Here is a 14,725-nt window from a genome sequence, read left to right on the forward strand (position 1 = left end):
ATGCCCAGTTTTCCTCAAATTTAACTTCGGTTTTATTTAATATATTTTACAACTAGCGGTATCTTTACATATATAACATGTAAAAAAAAATAGAGTTAAGGAATAGTTAAAAAAACGTGGAGCACAATGGAGGCGACGTCGTGTGGCGGAGCGAACGCTGCAGTCTCGGCGAGCTCACACCCAGCCGATTGATTGGTTTGTGTGTTGATGTTTCTGCTCTTGCCAAAGGATAAATGCGAAGCAAAACAAAGTTCCATCAAGGATTAGAATGTGTGCGGAGTTAAATGGTGGTGAGTGTGAGTCCGGCTGGATGCACCGATGTAAGAGATATTGGTGGGTCTCGCGTCGACTGGTGACTGACTGATGAGCTGCGTTCGCCGCTGGCCGCTCGACGTCATCGTTCCGCATCATGACTGGCTTCGGTTCTCATCACACCTCTCTCCGTCTGTCGCCCACTCACTGGCAGTGGCTTACATCATGCCACCCATACCGCCCATGCCTCCCATGCCGCCCATACCTCCCATGCCGGGCATGCCTGGAGCACCATCCTCCTTGGGGATCTCGGTAACCACAGCCTCGGCGGTGGTCAGCAGCGAGGCCACACCGGAGGCATCTGTGATGGCGGTGCGCACCACCTTGGTGGGATCGATGATGCCCTTCTCGATCAGGTTGCCGTACTCGCCCTTCAGCGCATCGTAGCCGTAGTCACCGGTCTGGGTCTCCACCTTGGCCACCACCATGGCGCCATCAACGCCGGCATTCTTGGCAATCGTCATGCATGGCATGCGCAGGGCACGACGCACAATCTCCACGCCGAGTTTCTGTAAGGGATTTCATACAGATTAATACGAATAACAGAGCAGAGAGAAGGAGATGTTCTTACCTGATCCTCATTGGTGGTCTGGACACCCTCCAGCTTCTCAATGCAACGCAGCAGAGCGGTGCCGCCTCCGGGAACGATTCCCTCTTCGACGGCAGCGCGGGTGGCGTTCAGGGCATCGTGAACGCGATCCTTCTTCTCGTTGACCTCCACCTCGCTGGAGCCACCAACGCGCAGCAGGGCAACGCCGGAGGCCAAGCGGGCCAGACGCTCCTGCAGTTTCTCCTTCTCGTACTCGGAGGTGGTATCCTCGATCTGTTCCTTGATCTGATTGGCGCGACGGAGCACATCATCCTTCTTGCCCTTGCCCTTCAGCAGCAGGGTGTCGTCCTTGGTGATCACCACTTCGCCGACCTGGCCCAAATCGCTGACCTTGACATCCTCCAGCTTGACGAGATCAGCATCATCGCCGAAGACAATGCCGCCGGAGGCGATGGCCATGTCGGTGAGAGTGCTCTTGCGGTTGTCACCGAATCCGGGAGCCTTGACGGCAGCCACCTGCAGACCGATCTTGAGGCGGTTCACCACCAGGGTGCTCAGGGCCTCACCATCGATATCCTCGGCAATGATGACCAGGGGCTTGCGCTGGGCGTTGGCCAGCTCCAGAGCGGGAATGATGCTCTGCACCGATGAGATCTTCTTCTCGGACAGCAGGAGCAGGGCATCCTGAAACTCCACCTTAGCGCCCTTCGATGAGTTGATGAAGTAGGGAGAGATGTAGCCGCGATCGAACTTCATGCCCTCGATCACCTCCAGCTCATCGTTGAGGGTCTTGCCATCCTTGACGGTGATGACGCCATCGCGTCCCACCTTCTTCATGGCCTCGCTGATGAGGTTGCCGATGGCCTGATCGCCGTTGGCCGAGATGGTGGCCACCTGCGCGATCTCCTCGGGCGTGCTCACGGGACGCGACATGGACTTCAAGTTATCCTTGACGGTCTCAACGGCCAGCATGACACCACGACGGATCTCGACGGGATTGGCGCCCTTGGAGATCTTCTCAAAGCCCTCCTTGGCGATGGCGCGGGCCAGAACGGTGGCCGTGGTGGTGCCATCACCAGCCTCCTCATTAGTGTTGTTGGCCACATCCTGAACCAGCTTGGCACCAATGTTCTGGAACTTGTCCTTCAACTCAATGGACTTGGCCACAGTGACGCCGTCCTTGGTGATCTTGGGCGAACCCCACGACTGCTCGATGATCACATTGCGACCCTTGGGGCCCATGGTCACCGCCACAGCATCGGCCAGCACATCGACGCCCTGGAGCATCATGGCGCGCACCTCAGGACCGAAACGCACGTCCTTCGCATAGCCGCGCATGGCCAACTGGCGGCTGATGGAGGAGCGAGCAAGCGAAACTGGCAAACGGAACATCTGTGGAGGAGCAGAGGATTGGGATTGAGTTTATTGGTTGGTGACAAATGGCCGGCAAAGCAGAGCACGTGTTCTGCTTAAGAGTTCCACTAAGATGTGGTTGCTTTGCGTTGTTTACCCCGTGGTTTCTTAGTTGATAAGAGAGTGCTTCCAGCAGGTCAAAGGTCAGAAGTCTTCGTTCTCGAATGTGAATTTCGGAAAATAAGGTGAGCACAGCTTAACACATACAGATCGTTTGAGTTTTCTGATAATCTGTGCGTGTGGGCTTCTCAAACTACTGACAGTAAAACCAATGGATATTCAGACTACTACATTTGTAAATTTGTATGCAAAAATCGAAGATATTTATGGGAATTACATAAACGCGTGCTGCACGTGTTCCAAAAAATATGTATACATATTTGTTAATTATAAAAGAATTACGAATTATGAAAAAATTATATACATTTTTGTAATAAAACCCAATGCACAGAATTCATTATCAACATAATCCAAGCGCTAATTTAGGGAACACGTGGATAAGACAAATACAGATAAAAATACATATAGTTTCTGTTTATAAAAATCACTAGCTTTGACAATTACATAAAGTAATTAATATCTCTGAGAAAATTGCATAAGTCATTTGTTCAGAAAAAATATGTTTTTTGAATTGCAAATTAATGTACAATACAGATGAATTGAAACAAAAAGCACTTATGGTTTTTAACAAATATAATGATGAAACAGTTGTAAAAGCAACCCAATACGAGATATTTATAAGGACGGACAGATTATCATTATTTTGAAGAAAAAAAAACAGAACCAATGAGTTTTGGTAGTATTATAAGCTCTATACAATTATGTAAATCCGTTCGTTGCAGCAGCGGGACTTCACTGTACCGGCCAGGCCCCCTCCTTCCAGTGACCAGCCCACCCCACCCCCCGTGGAACGAACTACAATGGCATCTCGGCACCGAGCATTCCAGAAGAAACGATTTATGTAACCAGCACTTGGGCAAAGAAACTCAAATAGCTCCCGAAATCGAAGGGCATGTTATTCAATGAACTCAAGATTCCCGAGAAACGAGAGTGGAACGAAAGCAGGGAAAGAGCAAGCAGTAGCAGCACATGCAATGCCTTCTGATAAATGTGAAATTGCCGGCAAGCAGTGGAAAACATGTGCAACTCATTTTCCACCAGCTTTCCAATGTGTCCGCTTGTGTGTGTGTGAAGTGAATTTACTAAATTCTTATTAGGATACAATAATTTACTACCATGCAGACATTGTACGCATTGCTGTAATCAATGAGCAGAACCTTCTGGAAACACGATTTGCCGGCTATCTGCCAGATTGTTCGCTCTTATATAACCGCGAATGGCACACACACACACACATGCATTTGTACATAAACTTGAAATTCAGGTGGAAAAGCGGTAGTGGCGATGGAAATCGAATTGTAGAACTTACTGTGAATTAAACTGGTACTGCGAATTATTAACAAGACAGTTAAACGTACGCTTCCGATTCTATTTGATGTGAAACAACAAGCTCACTTCACCACAGTTTACTCGCTTCGAAATGTGCGCACAGGCGGTCCGAACTTCCTAACCTTAATGTGTATCGGTGTGACCGTTCGCGGGCCATTGAAAATAGCCGGCGGTTATCGATTGTCTTTCTGGGCAATCGCATGTTATCACCATTCATTTGGGGGACTCGCATAGCAAGTTAACTTTATAATCACTTGATCTTTTACCGATAAATTGCATCTCTTGTATTTATATGAGGGAATAGAATTGATTATTAGTATTTATATTATTATAAGAAGTAAGTACAACGCAACAATCAATTATTATCCAATTATATTCTAGTATCTACCCAAATGTATCGGAATTAACTGTCGAAGTAAGCTTTGTGGCGTGATGCTAGAGACATGTGAAGATTTTGGAAACGATAGTATCGTGCATTTCAGTTTTCGCGCATTTTTGTTTTTTCTAAAATGGTAACATATTGTATATTTATAACAAACATTTATAACAATTATTAACAAACTGAATCCTTCGCTCGATTCCATTGGTAATTGGTCCAATGGAGTTCATGTAGCCCATTAAGACGTCCAAATCCAAAGGACCAAACCTTGTAAAAAACAAATGGATACGGAGGCCGGAAACCTGAAGGAATAGGTAGAATTGCGGCGTGGGCGAGCTGGCATTCATTAACCCGACTTTGGCCCACTATCCGGTCGGCCATGGGTTCCATCTCCAGTTGCCAAGGCACCATGGCCTGCAGAACGAGGCATCTTTAAGGGATTTCGAATGGTATGTTATGATATATTATTATAGAGCCTAACTCATTACCCAGCATCATTTCTCTTCAATATTTTTATAATATACCAACAAAAAAGAAACAAGAGATTATTAACTATTTCTGATACATTTATTGTGGTAAATGCAACAATTACAATGAACATTATGGATTATAGTACATAATCAGTTGAGCACTGTGATGCGTCCGTCGAGGCCCTGGTAAATGGGATTGATGTGATTGCTGTACGAGATTAGGGCATCCAAGTCCGTGACCCCCATTCTAAAATCAGTAATAATTGAAATGAAACTATAACAAAGCATAAAAGATGAGTGGAGTGTACGTACTGGAGGTCCGTGCCCTCGGCTAGCATGGTGTAGCCATCGCCACCAGCCTGCAGGAAGTTGGGCGATGTGAGGCGATAGAGCTTATTGGATACCAGAGGCTCGTACTTGGGCACCTGGCAATCCGCACAACGAATCGATGCGGATATAACCCGCGATCCCACGGGCTTCGTGTAGTCGTATTTCACCCGGATGCCCGATAACTGCAGATTGATATGCGATCCGGTCACCCCGTTCTCAAGGTCCACCTTGCTCACGGCCCACTCCATTGCCTCCACTATCTTGTTGCCCGGCAGATTGTAGGAAACTAGCGTATTCTCGAACGGCGACATGCTGACTATATGGGCGTACGTGAGATCTGAGGAATGCGAAATCTTGGCATTAAAATGTAGACTTTCAGAGGAGTTTTTCGTTGTAGTTGTGTTGTAGAAATTCAAAGTAATTGAAAAATGTCCCAAGGCTGAAGTTCTAAACTCCATAACTCAACTTATCTTAATCGGATTTTGAAGTGGCATACCTTAAAATGTTTGTGGTGCAATTCTCTAAAGATCTGCATTCAAATTTAGAATTTTTTTTTTTTTCGATTTTTTTTTGTAATTTTTCGGATGGTGTTGTTGGGAATTCAAAAAAATGAAAAAATATCCCAAGGCTGAAGTTCTAAACTCCACAACTCAACTTATCTTAATCGGATTTTGAAGTGGCATACCTTAAAATGTTTGTGGCGCAATTCTCTAAAGATCTGCATTCAAATTAAAAATTATTTTTTTTTTCGATTTTTTTTTGTAATTTTTCGGATGGTGTTGTTGGGAATTCAAAAAAATGAAAAAATGTCCCAAGGCTGAAGTTCTAAACTCCATAACTCAACTTATCTTAATCGGATTTTGAAGTGGCATACCTCAAAATGTTTGTGGTGCAATTCTCTAAAGATCTGCATTCAAATTTAGAATTTTTTTTTTTTCGATTTTTTTTTGTAATTTTTCGGATGGTGTTGTTGGGAATTCAAAAAAATGAAAAAATGTCCCAAGGCTGAAGTTCTAAACTCCATAACTCAACTTATCTTAATCGGATTTTGAAGTGGCATACCTCAAAATGTTTGTGGTGCAATTCTCTAAAGATCTGCATTCAAATTTAGAATTTTTTTTTTTTTCGATTTTTTTTTGTAATTTTTCGGATGGTGTTGTTGGGAATTCAAAAAAATGAAAAAATGTCCCAAGGCTGAAGTTCTAAACTCCATAACTCAACTTATCTTAATCGGATTTTGAAGTGGCATACCTCAAAATGTTTGTGGTGCAATTCTCTAAAGATCTGCATTCAAATTTAGAATTTTTTTTTTTTTCGATTTTTTTTTGTAATTTTTCGGATGGTGTTGTTGGGAATTCAAAAAAATTGAAAAAATGTCCCAAGGCTGATTTTCCAAGCCCCATAACGCAACTAATCTTAATCGGATTTTGAAGTGGCATACCTCAAAATGTTTGTGGTGCAATTCTCTAAAGATCTGCATTCAAATTTAGAATTTTTTTTTTTTTCGATTTTTTTTTGTAATTTTTCGGATGGTGTTGTTGGGAATTCAAAAAAATGAAAAAATGTCCCAAGGCTGATTTTCCAAGCCCCATAACTCAACTTATCTTAATCGGATTTTGAAGTGGCATACCTTAAAATGTTTGTGGCGCAATTCTCTAAAGATCTGCATTCAAATTAAAAATTATTTTTTTTTTCGATTTCTTTTGTAATTTTTCGGATGGTGTTGTTGGGAATTCAAAAAAATGAAAAAATGTCCCAAGGCTGAAGTTCTAAACTCCATAACTCAACTTATCTTAATCGGATTTTGAAGTGGCATACCTCAAAATGTTTGTGGTGCAATTCTCTAAAGATCTGCATTCAAATTTAGAATTTTTTTTTTTTCGATTTTTTTATGTAATTTTTCGGATGGTGTTGTTGGGAATTCAAAAAAATGAAAAAATGTCCCAAGGCTGATTTTCCAAGCCCCATAACTCAACTTATCTTAATCGGATTTTGAAGTGGCATACCTTAAAATGTTTGTGGTGCAATTCTCTAAAGATCTGCATTCAAATTAAAAATTATTTTTTTTTTCGATTTTTTTTTGTAATTTTTCGGATGGTGTTGTTGGGAATTCAAAAAAATGAAAAAATGTCCCAAGGCTGAAGTTCTAAACTCCATAACTCAACTTATCTTAATCGGATTTTGAAGTGACATACCTCAAAATGTTTGTGGTGCAATTCTCTAAAGATCTGCATTCAAATTTAGAATTTTTTTTTTTTTCGATTTTTTTTTGTAATTTTTCGGATGGTGTTGTTGGGAATTCAAAAAAATGAAAAAATGTCCCAAGGCTGAAGTTCTAAACTCCATAACTCAACTTATCTTAATCGGATTTTGAAGTGGCATACCTCAAAATGTTTGTGGTGCAATTCTCTAAAGATCTGCATTCAAATTTAGAATTTTTTTTTTTTCGATTTTTTTATGTAATTTTTCGGATGGTGTTGTTGGGAATTCAAAAAAATGAAAAAATGTCCCAAGGCTGATTTTCCAAGCCCCATAACTCAACTTATCTTAATCGGATTTTGAAGTGGCATACCTTAAAATGTTTGTGGTGCAATTCTCTAAAGATCTGCATTCAAATTAAAAATTATTTTTTTTTTCGATTTTTTTTTGTAATTTTTCGGATGGTGTTGTTGGGAATTCAAAAAAATGAAAAAATGTCCCAAGGCTGATTTTCCAAGCCCCATAACTCAACTTATCTTAATCGGATTTTGAAGTGGCATACCTTAAAATGTTTGTGGTGCAATTCTCTAAAGATCTGCATTCAAATTAAAAATTATTTTTTTTTTCGATTTTTTTTTGTAATTTTTCGGATGGTGTTGTTGGGAATTCAAAAAAATGAAAAAATGTCCCAAGGCTGAAGTTCTAAACTCCATAACTCAACTTATCTTAATCGGATTTTGAAGTGGCATACCTCAAAATGTTTGTGGTGCAATTCTCTAAAGATCTGCATTCAAATTTAGAATTTTTTTTTTTTCGATTTTTTTATGTAATTTTTCGGATGGTGTTGTTGGGAATTCAAAAAAATGAAAAAATGTCCCAAGGCTGATTTTCCAAGCCCCATAACTCAACTTATCTTAATCGGATTTTGAAGTGGCATACCTTAAAATGTTTGTGGTGCAATTCTCTAAAGATCTGCATTCAAATTTAGAATTTTTTTTTTTTTCGATTTTTTTTTGTAATTTTTCGGATGGTGTTGTTGGGAATTCAAAAAAAATGAAAAAATGTCCCAAGGCTGATTTTCCAAGCCCCATAACGCAACTAATCTTAATCGGATTTTGAAGTGGCATACCTCAAAATGTTTGTGGCACAATTCTTTAAAAATCTGCATTCAAATTTAAAAATTTTAGAAATTTTTTAGAAATTTAATTTTTTTTGTAATTTTTCTGATATATAATTTGTAGAAATTCTAAAAATTAAAAAAAAAACCGCCCAAAATTGTTATTTTTTTATATATCTTGTAAATCTCTATAGATTTGCAAAAAACTTTTTGCCACGCCCACACTTTTAAAAATTTTGTTAGTTTTATATCGTTTTATTATTTTTTTTTTCTCAATTTCTACCGATATTCCAGAAAATGTTGAAATTTCTCGTTTGCACTTCCACTAGCTGAGTAACAAATATCTGATGAGGGAACTCGACTTATCTTATTTTTTTTTAGAAAAATTGGCAAAAAATGGAATATTTAGCTGTGAATGTCAATCGAAAAGAAATTGTACAATTTCGACGAGATATGGCATTCCATATATGGACCAATAACTCAACTGGCCAAAAATTATCACATAGCAAAAATTACTACTGTTTTGTGCAGTTTTTAACCCAAATGAACCCTCCCTATACCTTTATTTTTTTCTGACGTAATAAATCTCTAAATTTGAATGCCACTCAATCGGGATATTAATAGTGAGCTCAACGAGACGTGACCATAAATATTTGGACCACTATTTGAAATGAATTGGGTAAAAACCAGATTGTGCTTAAAAAAAGCTTAGAAATTAATTGTGAAATAAATTCCTTTACTTACCGCCTCTGTAAAGCGGCACGCGGAGTCCTCCGATGTTCATGAGTCCGGCGGATACATTCGTCCAGTTCTCCTCTTCATACGAAGCCATTCCCACGAACTGCAAGTGGGGAGATTTCATATATTTAAACTACAAAAGGTTTTCCCACTTACAGAATGGACCATGGCGTCGCAGAAGAAGTTACCCAGGTTGCACTCTCCGGCGGCACAATCGTCCTTGGTGAGGTCCACCTTGGAAGTGCCCACCACTACCTTGCCCATTTCGTCGATCTCCTCCTTCCATGGCTGCATAGCCTCCAGCACTTCCTCGTCTACAGGGAGCACAATGCCCAGACACAGATGGATTACACTATTTGCCATCAAGGACTTTCACATGGAACACAGCAAGTCACAGGAACTGATTTGCCAGAGCGTACGTAGAACAAGATGCACGAGGAACAATAACTTATAGTTACACAGAAAACAAATCACTTGCAGCTTCCACAAAAAAAAAATATTTGAACTAGTAAAATGAAGCACTGATATAAGCAAATGAGTTAAAAGGTATTTTGCATATTAATGTGTTATAACTAAAATACGAAATGATCTTGTGAACTTTTAGATCCCTACATATCCACTCGTACTGACCTTCTGGCACGGATTGGTCCATGTAGAGCGGATCGCCTTCGAAGTCCAGCACATCGCCATTGTCATCGAAGTAGACGATCAGGTTGCCCACGTAGCGGGCATAGGCCGATGCCTGGACGATGAGGACGCGGTGGCCAGAGCTGTGGATCACCTCGGTGGGATAATCACCGGCGGCACTGTGTGGACCGGGCGGCACACCCGTGTAGAGGAAGGTGTGCGAGTGGGAGCCCACAATGACGTCGATCCAGTCGCCGGCATTCGCGGCGATCTGCTGATCCACATCGTAGCCGCAGTGGGAGACCACGATGATGATGTTGGCACCCTGGGCCTTCAGCAGCTGCGCCTCCTCGCGGATGGTGTCGCTCTCATTGCGGAAGATTACCTTGCCGGTATTGGCCAGATCCTGCAGCATATCCACTGAACTTATATGCAATCTAGCTGATGGAATCACCTAAACTCACGTAAGTTGTCTCCAGGATAACACCAATCACGCCAATCTTGCGACCCGATCGCTCGATTATCATCGACTTTTTGTACTTGCCCTCCAGGGTGGGCTCATGGGCGCAGTCCATGTTGGCCACCAGCATGTTGGTTTGCACCGTCTCCAGGAAGGGCACCAAGCCCTCCACTCCATGATCGAACTCGTGATTGCCCAGGGTCTGAAAAGGTTAGTAAATGATGGATCTCCCACTTATTAAACGAGTTTAAAAGGCGTCATCCATCCAAGTAGCTCATGGATACCATCACCTACCATGACATCAGCGGGCAGAAGGTTCAGCATCTGCTGGGTGACGTTCCATCGACCGACGTTGTACCACAACGTGCCCTGAAAGCTGTCGCCAGCATTGATGTAGATGGGATTGAGCTCCGCCTGCTCCTGGAGCAGCCGCCTCACGGTGTAGACGGTGCGCGGATAGCCACCGATGCACTCCTCACCCTTGTCGCAGGTGCCACCGGAGGTGTCCGTGATCTCGAACCTGCGGATAAACGGATCGCAATCGAAGCGGGGATTAGCTCTCGAGTGGGCTCGTGCTCGGCGATTCGCCATGGCCGTATCGTTATCGGGATCGCGGAATCGGCATACGAAACGAAATCAGTACGTGGGCCTGATACGCCATGGTTTACGATCATGTGCTGGCCATAAACCGATCCAATCCGATCATGCCTCACCTGGCGTGCAAATCATTGATGTGGATTATGGACACGGGAAAACCCTCTTTGTCGGCAGCCTCCGAGGATGACCACATGACCGTCATCACCACCACAACCGCGTACAGCGACCATGTCAGTCGATTGCAAGCGTTGGCCATTTGACTCCAACGCAACTGCACTTCACCGGAAAAAGGCAACCAAAGAAATTCAAGTGAGGGTACACCCAGTCCGATGGCCGTCGATAAGGCAACTAAATGGCCAACATTGCGACGCCAGCCAAATCTGAATGGGCCTCGCAGCCGATCCGATCTAGTGGGCACTCTCCTCCGCTGATAAGCCAAGTATGTACTTTATGCGCGACCTGTACACGGGAAAAAACTGGGGCTCATGCGAGGAGTGTAACAATGTATTTGAACTCTTACATTTTTGATTTCCCTGTTAAAAATACATGTATTCCTGTTTAAATTGAATTGGCATATTTAAAAGTGTTATTATACCACCATTCTTTTGAGCTTCAACGTTCTTTTGACGGCAGTGTAGCAATTTAGCTTGCTTCTCTTACTCCCACGTATTGCGATTTTCATTTGTGCCAAATTGCTTTTCTAGGCAGTGCAGATACATTGGTAACCTAGGCGATAAGAAACTATCATTTTCCAAAAGCTTACACTAACACTTTTCCTGACTTGCAATGCGTGTTACTCATACGATGCGTTGCCAGCTTTCTTTCTCCAGTAACTACTAATCCCAACAGCCTGCGAATATGCCCTCAATGGTCGCACTGCTGGGTATTAAACACCTAATGATATGCGCCTGTAGATCCCCGATAAGCAAGTATGGTCGAGAGATAGTGGCAAACGGATATGATGGCGCTATTCCGGTAATACTCAACTGCTGACACATGTTACACGAGCACGGCACTTGATATATGGACTACAACCGTCTACAACCGATTCTTTATTACGTTCTGGCGCAGATAAAATATATGAGCTTGGGACCTGGTCAGCCATCAATTTGGTATTTATAGCGCCATTCGGGCCAACAAAAGCGAATTAGTTATATTACATGTACCCAAAGGTTCGTGCTCAACGGTAGCATCCGTATGAGTAAGAAACTTCCCTTTCTACGGAAGATTATGCAGACCATTAGCAGGCGTAATCCTGAAAATAATGATATATTATTGAACTTACTTTAATGCCAATCAAGCACTGAGGGCAATCGCCAAGATGAACACTCCTATCAGCTTTATAAGGCGCTAATAAACCAGATTTCAATCAATACAATCAATACTTGAGATAACGCAGGTGAATCAAACAGGAATAACACCGCAGCCCAGAGGCCAAAAGAGACTTGGGGTATTCACCCGTACCCGTATAACCAGGGACTCGATTACCGTATGTTCGATTGTACATATCCGTATAAAATAGTACAATCATTTATTTCATTCTCATTGACAATAGATTGAGAGCTCTTCGTGGATTACTCGTAGGTATAAAGCACACTATGCATTTAAGTATTATGTTTGTCTGTATATATGTAGATGTCAGCGCAAGTATGTATATATATATATCATGTATATATATATAATATAAGTTGTATATAAATATAAGGTATATGTAATATGTCTGTGTATAAGTATCAATGTATTAAGTTAATTGCTTAGCGTAAAGCACAGAGAATTTTGATATGAGAATGACTGAGAACATTCCTGCATGCGGCGCGCTCAGAGATCAGATACGGGCTCCATCAGGACCTGGGATCTATGTAACACCTAGTATCCTTCATCCGCTGGGTTAACGCAAAGGCAACAATGAGAATTACAACGAAAAAATAGGCAAACAAGTGACTAGAAATGATGATAACTCTCCCTGATTTGAAAGTTGTGTTGAGCATGGCCGGGATCCCACTGGTCCCTCCCTGGTTTAGTGAAAGACGTCCATGAATGGAAAGTAGGCCTGCTCCGGCTCGAGGAGATCGACGAGGAAGCAAACGGTGCCGGCCACGCCCTCGTACAAGCTATGCGGACGATCCGGTGTCCTGGCGCGAAGCTTGAACTCGGAATTGGTAAGCAGCTCCATGAACTTGTGCGCCCTGTACAGGTACCTCATCTCGTTGGTCAGGCGGAACAGCAGTAGGAAGACATAGCCATTGCCGGCCACGCCATGGCAGATGCCTGGTCCCTTGCGCAGAAAGCCCTTCTTCCAAACCATATCCGCACAGCGACGCAGCGAGGCCAAGTACTTATCCTCCTTGAAGATCAGATAGGCCTTGGCCAGCACATAGACGGCGCCGGGTGCCCCATGGCACCAGTGCACCAGACGCTTGTCCCTGCCGGATCGCAGATCCTCCAGAGCCACCGGAAAGTTGCCGTCGCTGTCCTGCAGCTCCAGGAAGAAGTCAATCGAGCGCTTGATGTCACGCAGCTCGGCGGCCGGCGCCGAAATGGGTAGCGTGCGGAACCACGGGCTGTCCAACAGCATGTGCAGAATGGCGCACAGCCCATGGGCTGCACCCAGGTACTCCGTGCCATGGTACTGGTACATCAGTGGACACGGCGAGTTGTTCTGCTTGCTGTACTCGCGGCCGCTGGTCACGATTAGTTGGCAAATGGATACCAGGTCATCGTCGGTGATCTTCTTCTCCGGCAGCACATCGTTCAGCCAATAGCAGCCGGATAAAAAGCCAGCACGGCCCACCAGCACCTCGTCGCAGCCGTATTTGGTGTGCATAAACTCCTTGCTAGGCGGAATGCCCGACTTGAAGTTGGCCAAGTCCTCGGACAGCTCCTCGGTATCCTTGAGCTCCTGCGAAATGGCTGCAGAGACGGCATAGATCCCAGCATTGCCGCACAGGAAGGAGAAGCGCTCGGCGGAGCGCTTCTTGTACCGCTTGGCATTCACTTTGGCATTGCGGATGAACGACGCCGCGTGATCCAGTGCCGGATAGAGATCGCGTGTCTGCTCGCAGCTGTTGAGCTTCCAGAACATGAAGGCTATGCCGGCATTGCCCACGTACAGATCACCACGAGTGTCCTCCTCTTCGTTGTTAGGATGACAGTGCTCCAGTATGGCGTCTACATAGGTGCAGATCAGGTTCTTGATGTGCTCCTCGTCGCTGGCGAAAGGTGTATTCTCCCCGCCCGCAAAATCGGCAAAGGGATTCTTCAGGTAGCGGCGTTCCATGGCAAACTCCTGGCCAGGATCGGTGGTCAGTTGGCCTGTCTGCTTGGCGTCCTCTTCGACTGCACTTGCAATGGCACCAGCTGAAATCGGGCATGTGGTATGTGGTGAGTGCAAGTAAAGAAATCGATTTGCCGGCTTTAAGGGCGCGGCCGGGCGTCTGGCAGCCACCACCTCCTCCTCCTTCGGCGGCTGCCATGCCCACAGCTACACTCACCTGGCGCAGGTTGGAACGGCAGTCGTGACTTCGTCGAGCACCTTCTGCCTATGGGACGCAGCTGCGGATTAGCCAATATATATAAAATATATTCAGTATTTGGTTAACTTTTGCTATATTTTTACCGAGATACGAGACGTGTGTTTGCAGGGTCGAGAATGTTTGTCAAGTGTCTATGAAGTGGGAAGCCGGTGTGGCATTTTTTATCACAGCCACCTAAAATCGGAAAACTTGGCGCTTCTCCGGTTGAACTTGTTTCCAGCTGTCGAACGGCTCGACTCGAAATATTTAAACAATTCCTGGCATGAATGCTCAGGTCCTGTCGAAAAAAGCTGAAAGAAACATCGATTCAATATCGATAGGCCGCTCTAGCCCAACTTTATATTTTCTTTTATTAAAAATAGGAAAAAATGGAGCTTGTGTAAGATTAGGAAAAATGTGCTACGACATAATTATTTAACTAATTGGGTAATACAGCAACTGCTCAGTAACCAATGTACCCAAGTTATCGATAACAACGATTGCAGATATCGGTTATATGCTACCGACTAAAATCGCTACAGCTTAAAATTTAATAACATTTTAATTTGACC

General features: G+C 43.7%; 3 protein-coding genes and 1 long non-coding RNA gene across 5 annotated transcripts; 1 reads left to right on the forward strand and 3 right to left on the reverse strand.

The window, feature by feature from the left end:
* Window positions 1–8: 8 nt before the first annotated feature.
* On the reverse strand, window positions 9–3,873 carry LOC6551527 (heat shock protein 60A). Its single transcript, XM_015155398.2, has 3 exons — window positions 3,705–3,873; window positions 884–2,254; window positions 9–821 (listed from the first exon to the last, which is right to left on the reverse strand). Exons 2-3 carry the CDS (start codon window positions 2,252–2,254, stop codon window positions 471–473), a joined length of 1,722 nt encoding a protein of 573 aa, XP_015010884.1. The 5' UTR covers window positions 3,705–3,873; the 3' UTR covers window positions 9–470.
* Window positions 3,874–4,162: 289 nt separating this feature from the next.
* LOC113564626 lies at window positions 4,163–9,595 on the forward strand. 2 transcript variants are annotated; one of them, XR_003408157.1, is made up of 5 exons: window positions 4,163–4,236; window positions 4,329–4,552; window positions 9,116–9,372; window positions 9,438–9,503; window positions 9,562–9,595. It is a non-coding gene; the product is annotated as an uncharacterized LOC113564626 (long non-coding RNA). The 2 variants fall into 2 exon arrangements; XR_003408158.1 differs by lacking the exon at window positions 9,438–9,503.
* On the reverse strand, window positions 4,663–11,243 carry LOC6551668 (apyrase). The gene is made up of 8 exons (XM_026982937.1): window positions 10,758–11,243; window positions 10,339–10,564; window positions 10,049–10,246; window positions 9,588–9,990; window positions 9,114–9,271; window positions 8,964–9,060; window positions 4,886–5,240; window positions 4,663–4,820 (listed from the first exon to the last, which is right to left on the reverse strand). The coding sequence occupies exons 1-8, from the start codon at window positions 10,895–10,897 to the stop codon at window positions 4,724–4,726; spliced, it is 1,674 nt and encodes a 557-aa protein (XP_026838738.1). The 5' UTR covers window positions 10,898–11,243; the 3' UTR covers window positions 4,663–4,723.
* Window positions 11,244–12,131: 888 nt separating this feature from the next.
* LOC6551669 (lanC-like protein 3 homolog) lies at window positions 12,132–14,675 on the reverse strand. Its single transcript, XM_026983013.1, has 3 exons — window positions 14,258–14,675; window positions 14,133–14,193; window positions 12,132–13,998 (listed from the first exon to the last, which is right to left on the reverse strand). The coding sequence occupies exon 3, from the start codon at window positions 13,916–13,918 to the stop codon at window positions 12,659–12,661; it is 1,260 nt and encodes a 419-aa protein (XP_026838814.1). The 5' UTR covers window positions 13,919–13,998; window positions 14,133–14,193; window positions 14,258–14,675; the 3' UTR covers window positions 12,132–12,658.
* Between the last annotated feature and the right edge of the window lie 50 nt (window positions 14,676–14,725).

The sequence above is a fragment of the Drosophila erecta genome, unplaced genomic scaffold (assembly GCF_003286155.1).
Source record: "Drosophila erecta strain 14021-0224.00,06,07 unplaced genomic scaffold, DereRS2 tig00000279-arrow-arrow-pilon, whole genome shotgun sequence".
NCBI lineage: Eukaryota > Metazoa > Arthropoda > Insecta > Diptera > Drosophilidae > Drosophila > Drosophila erecta.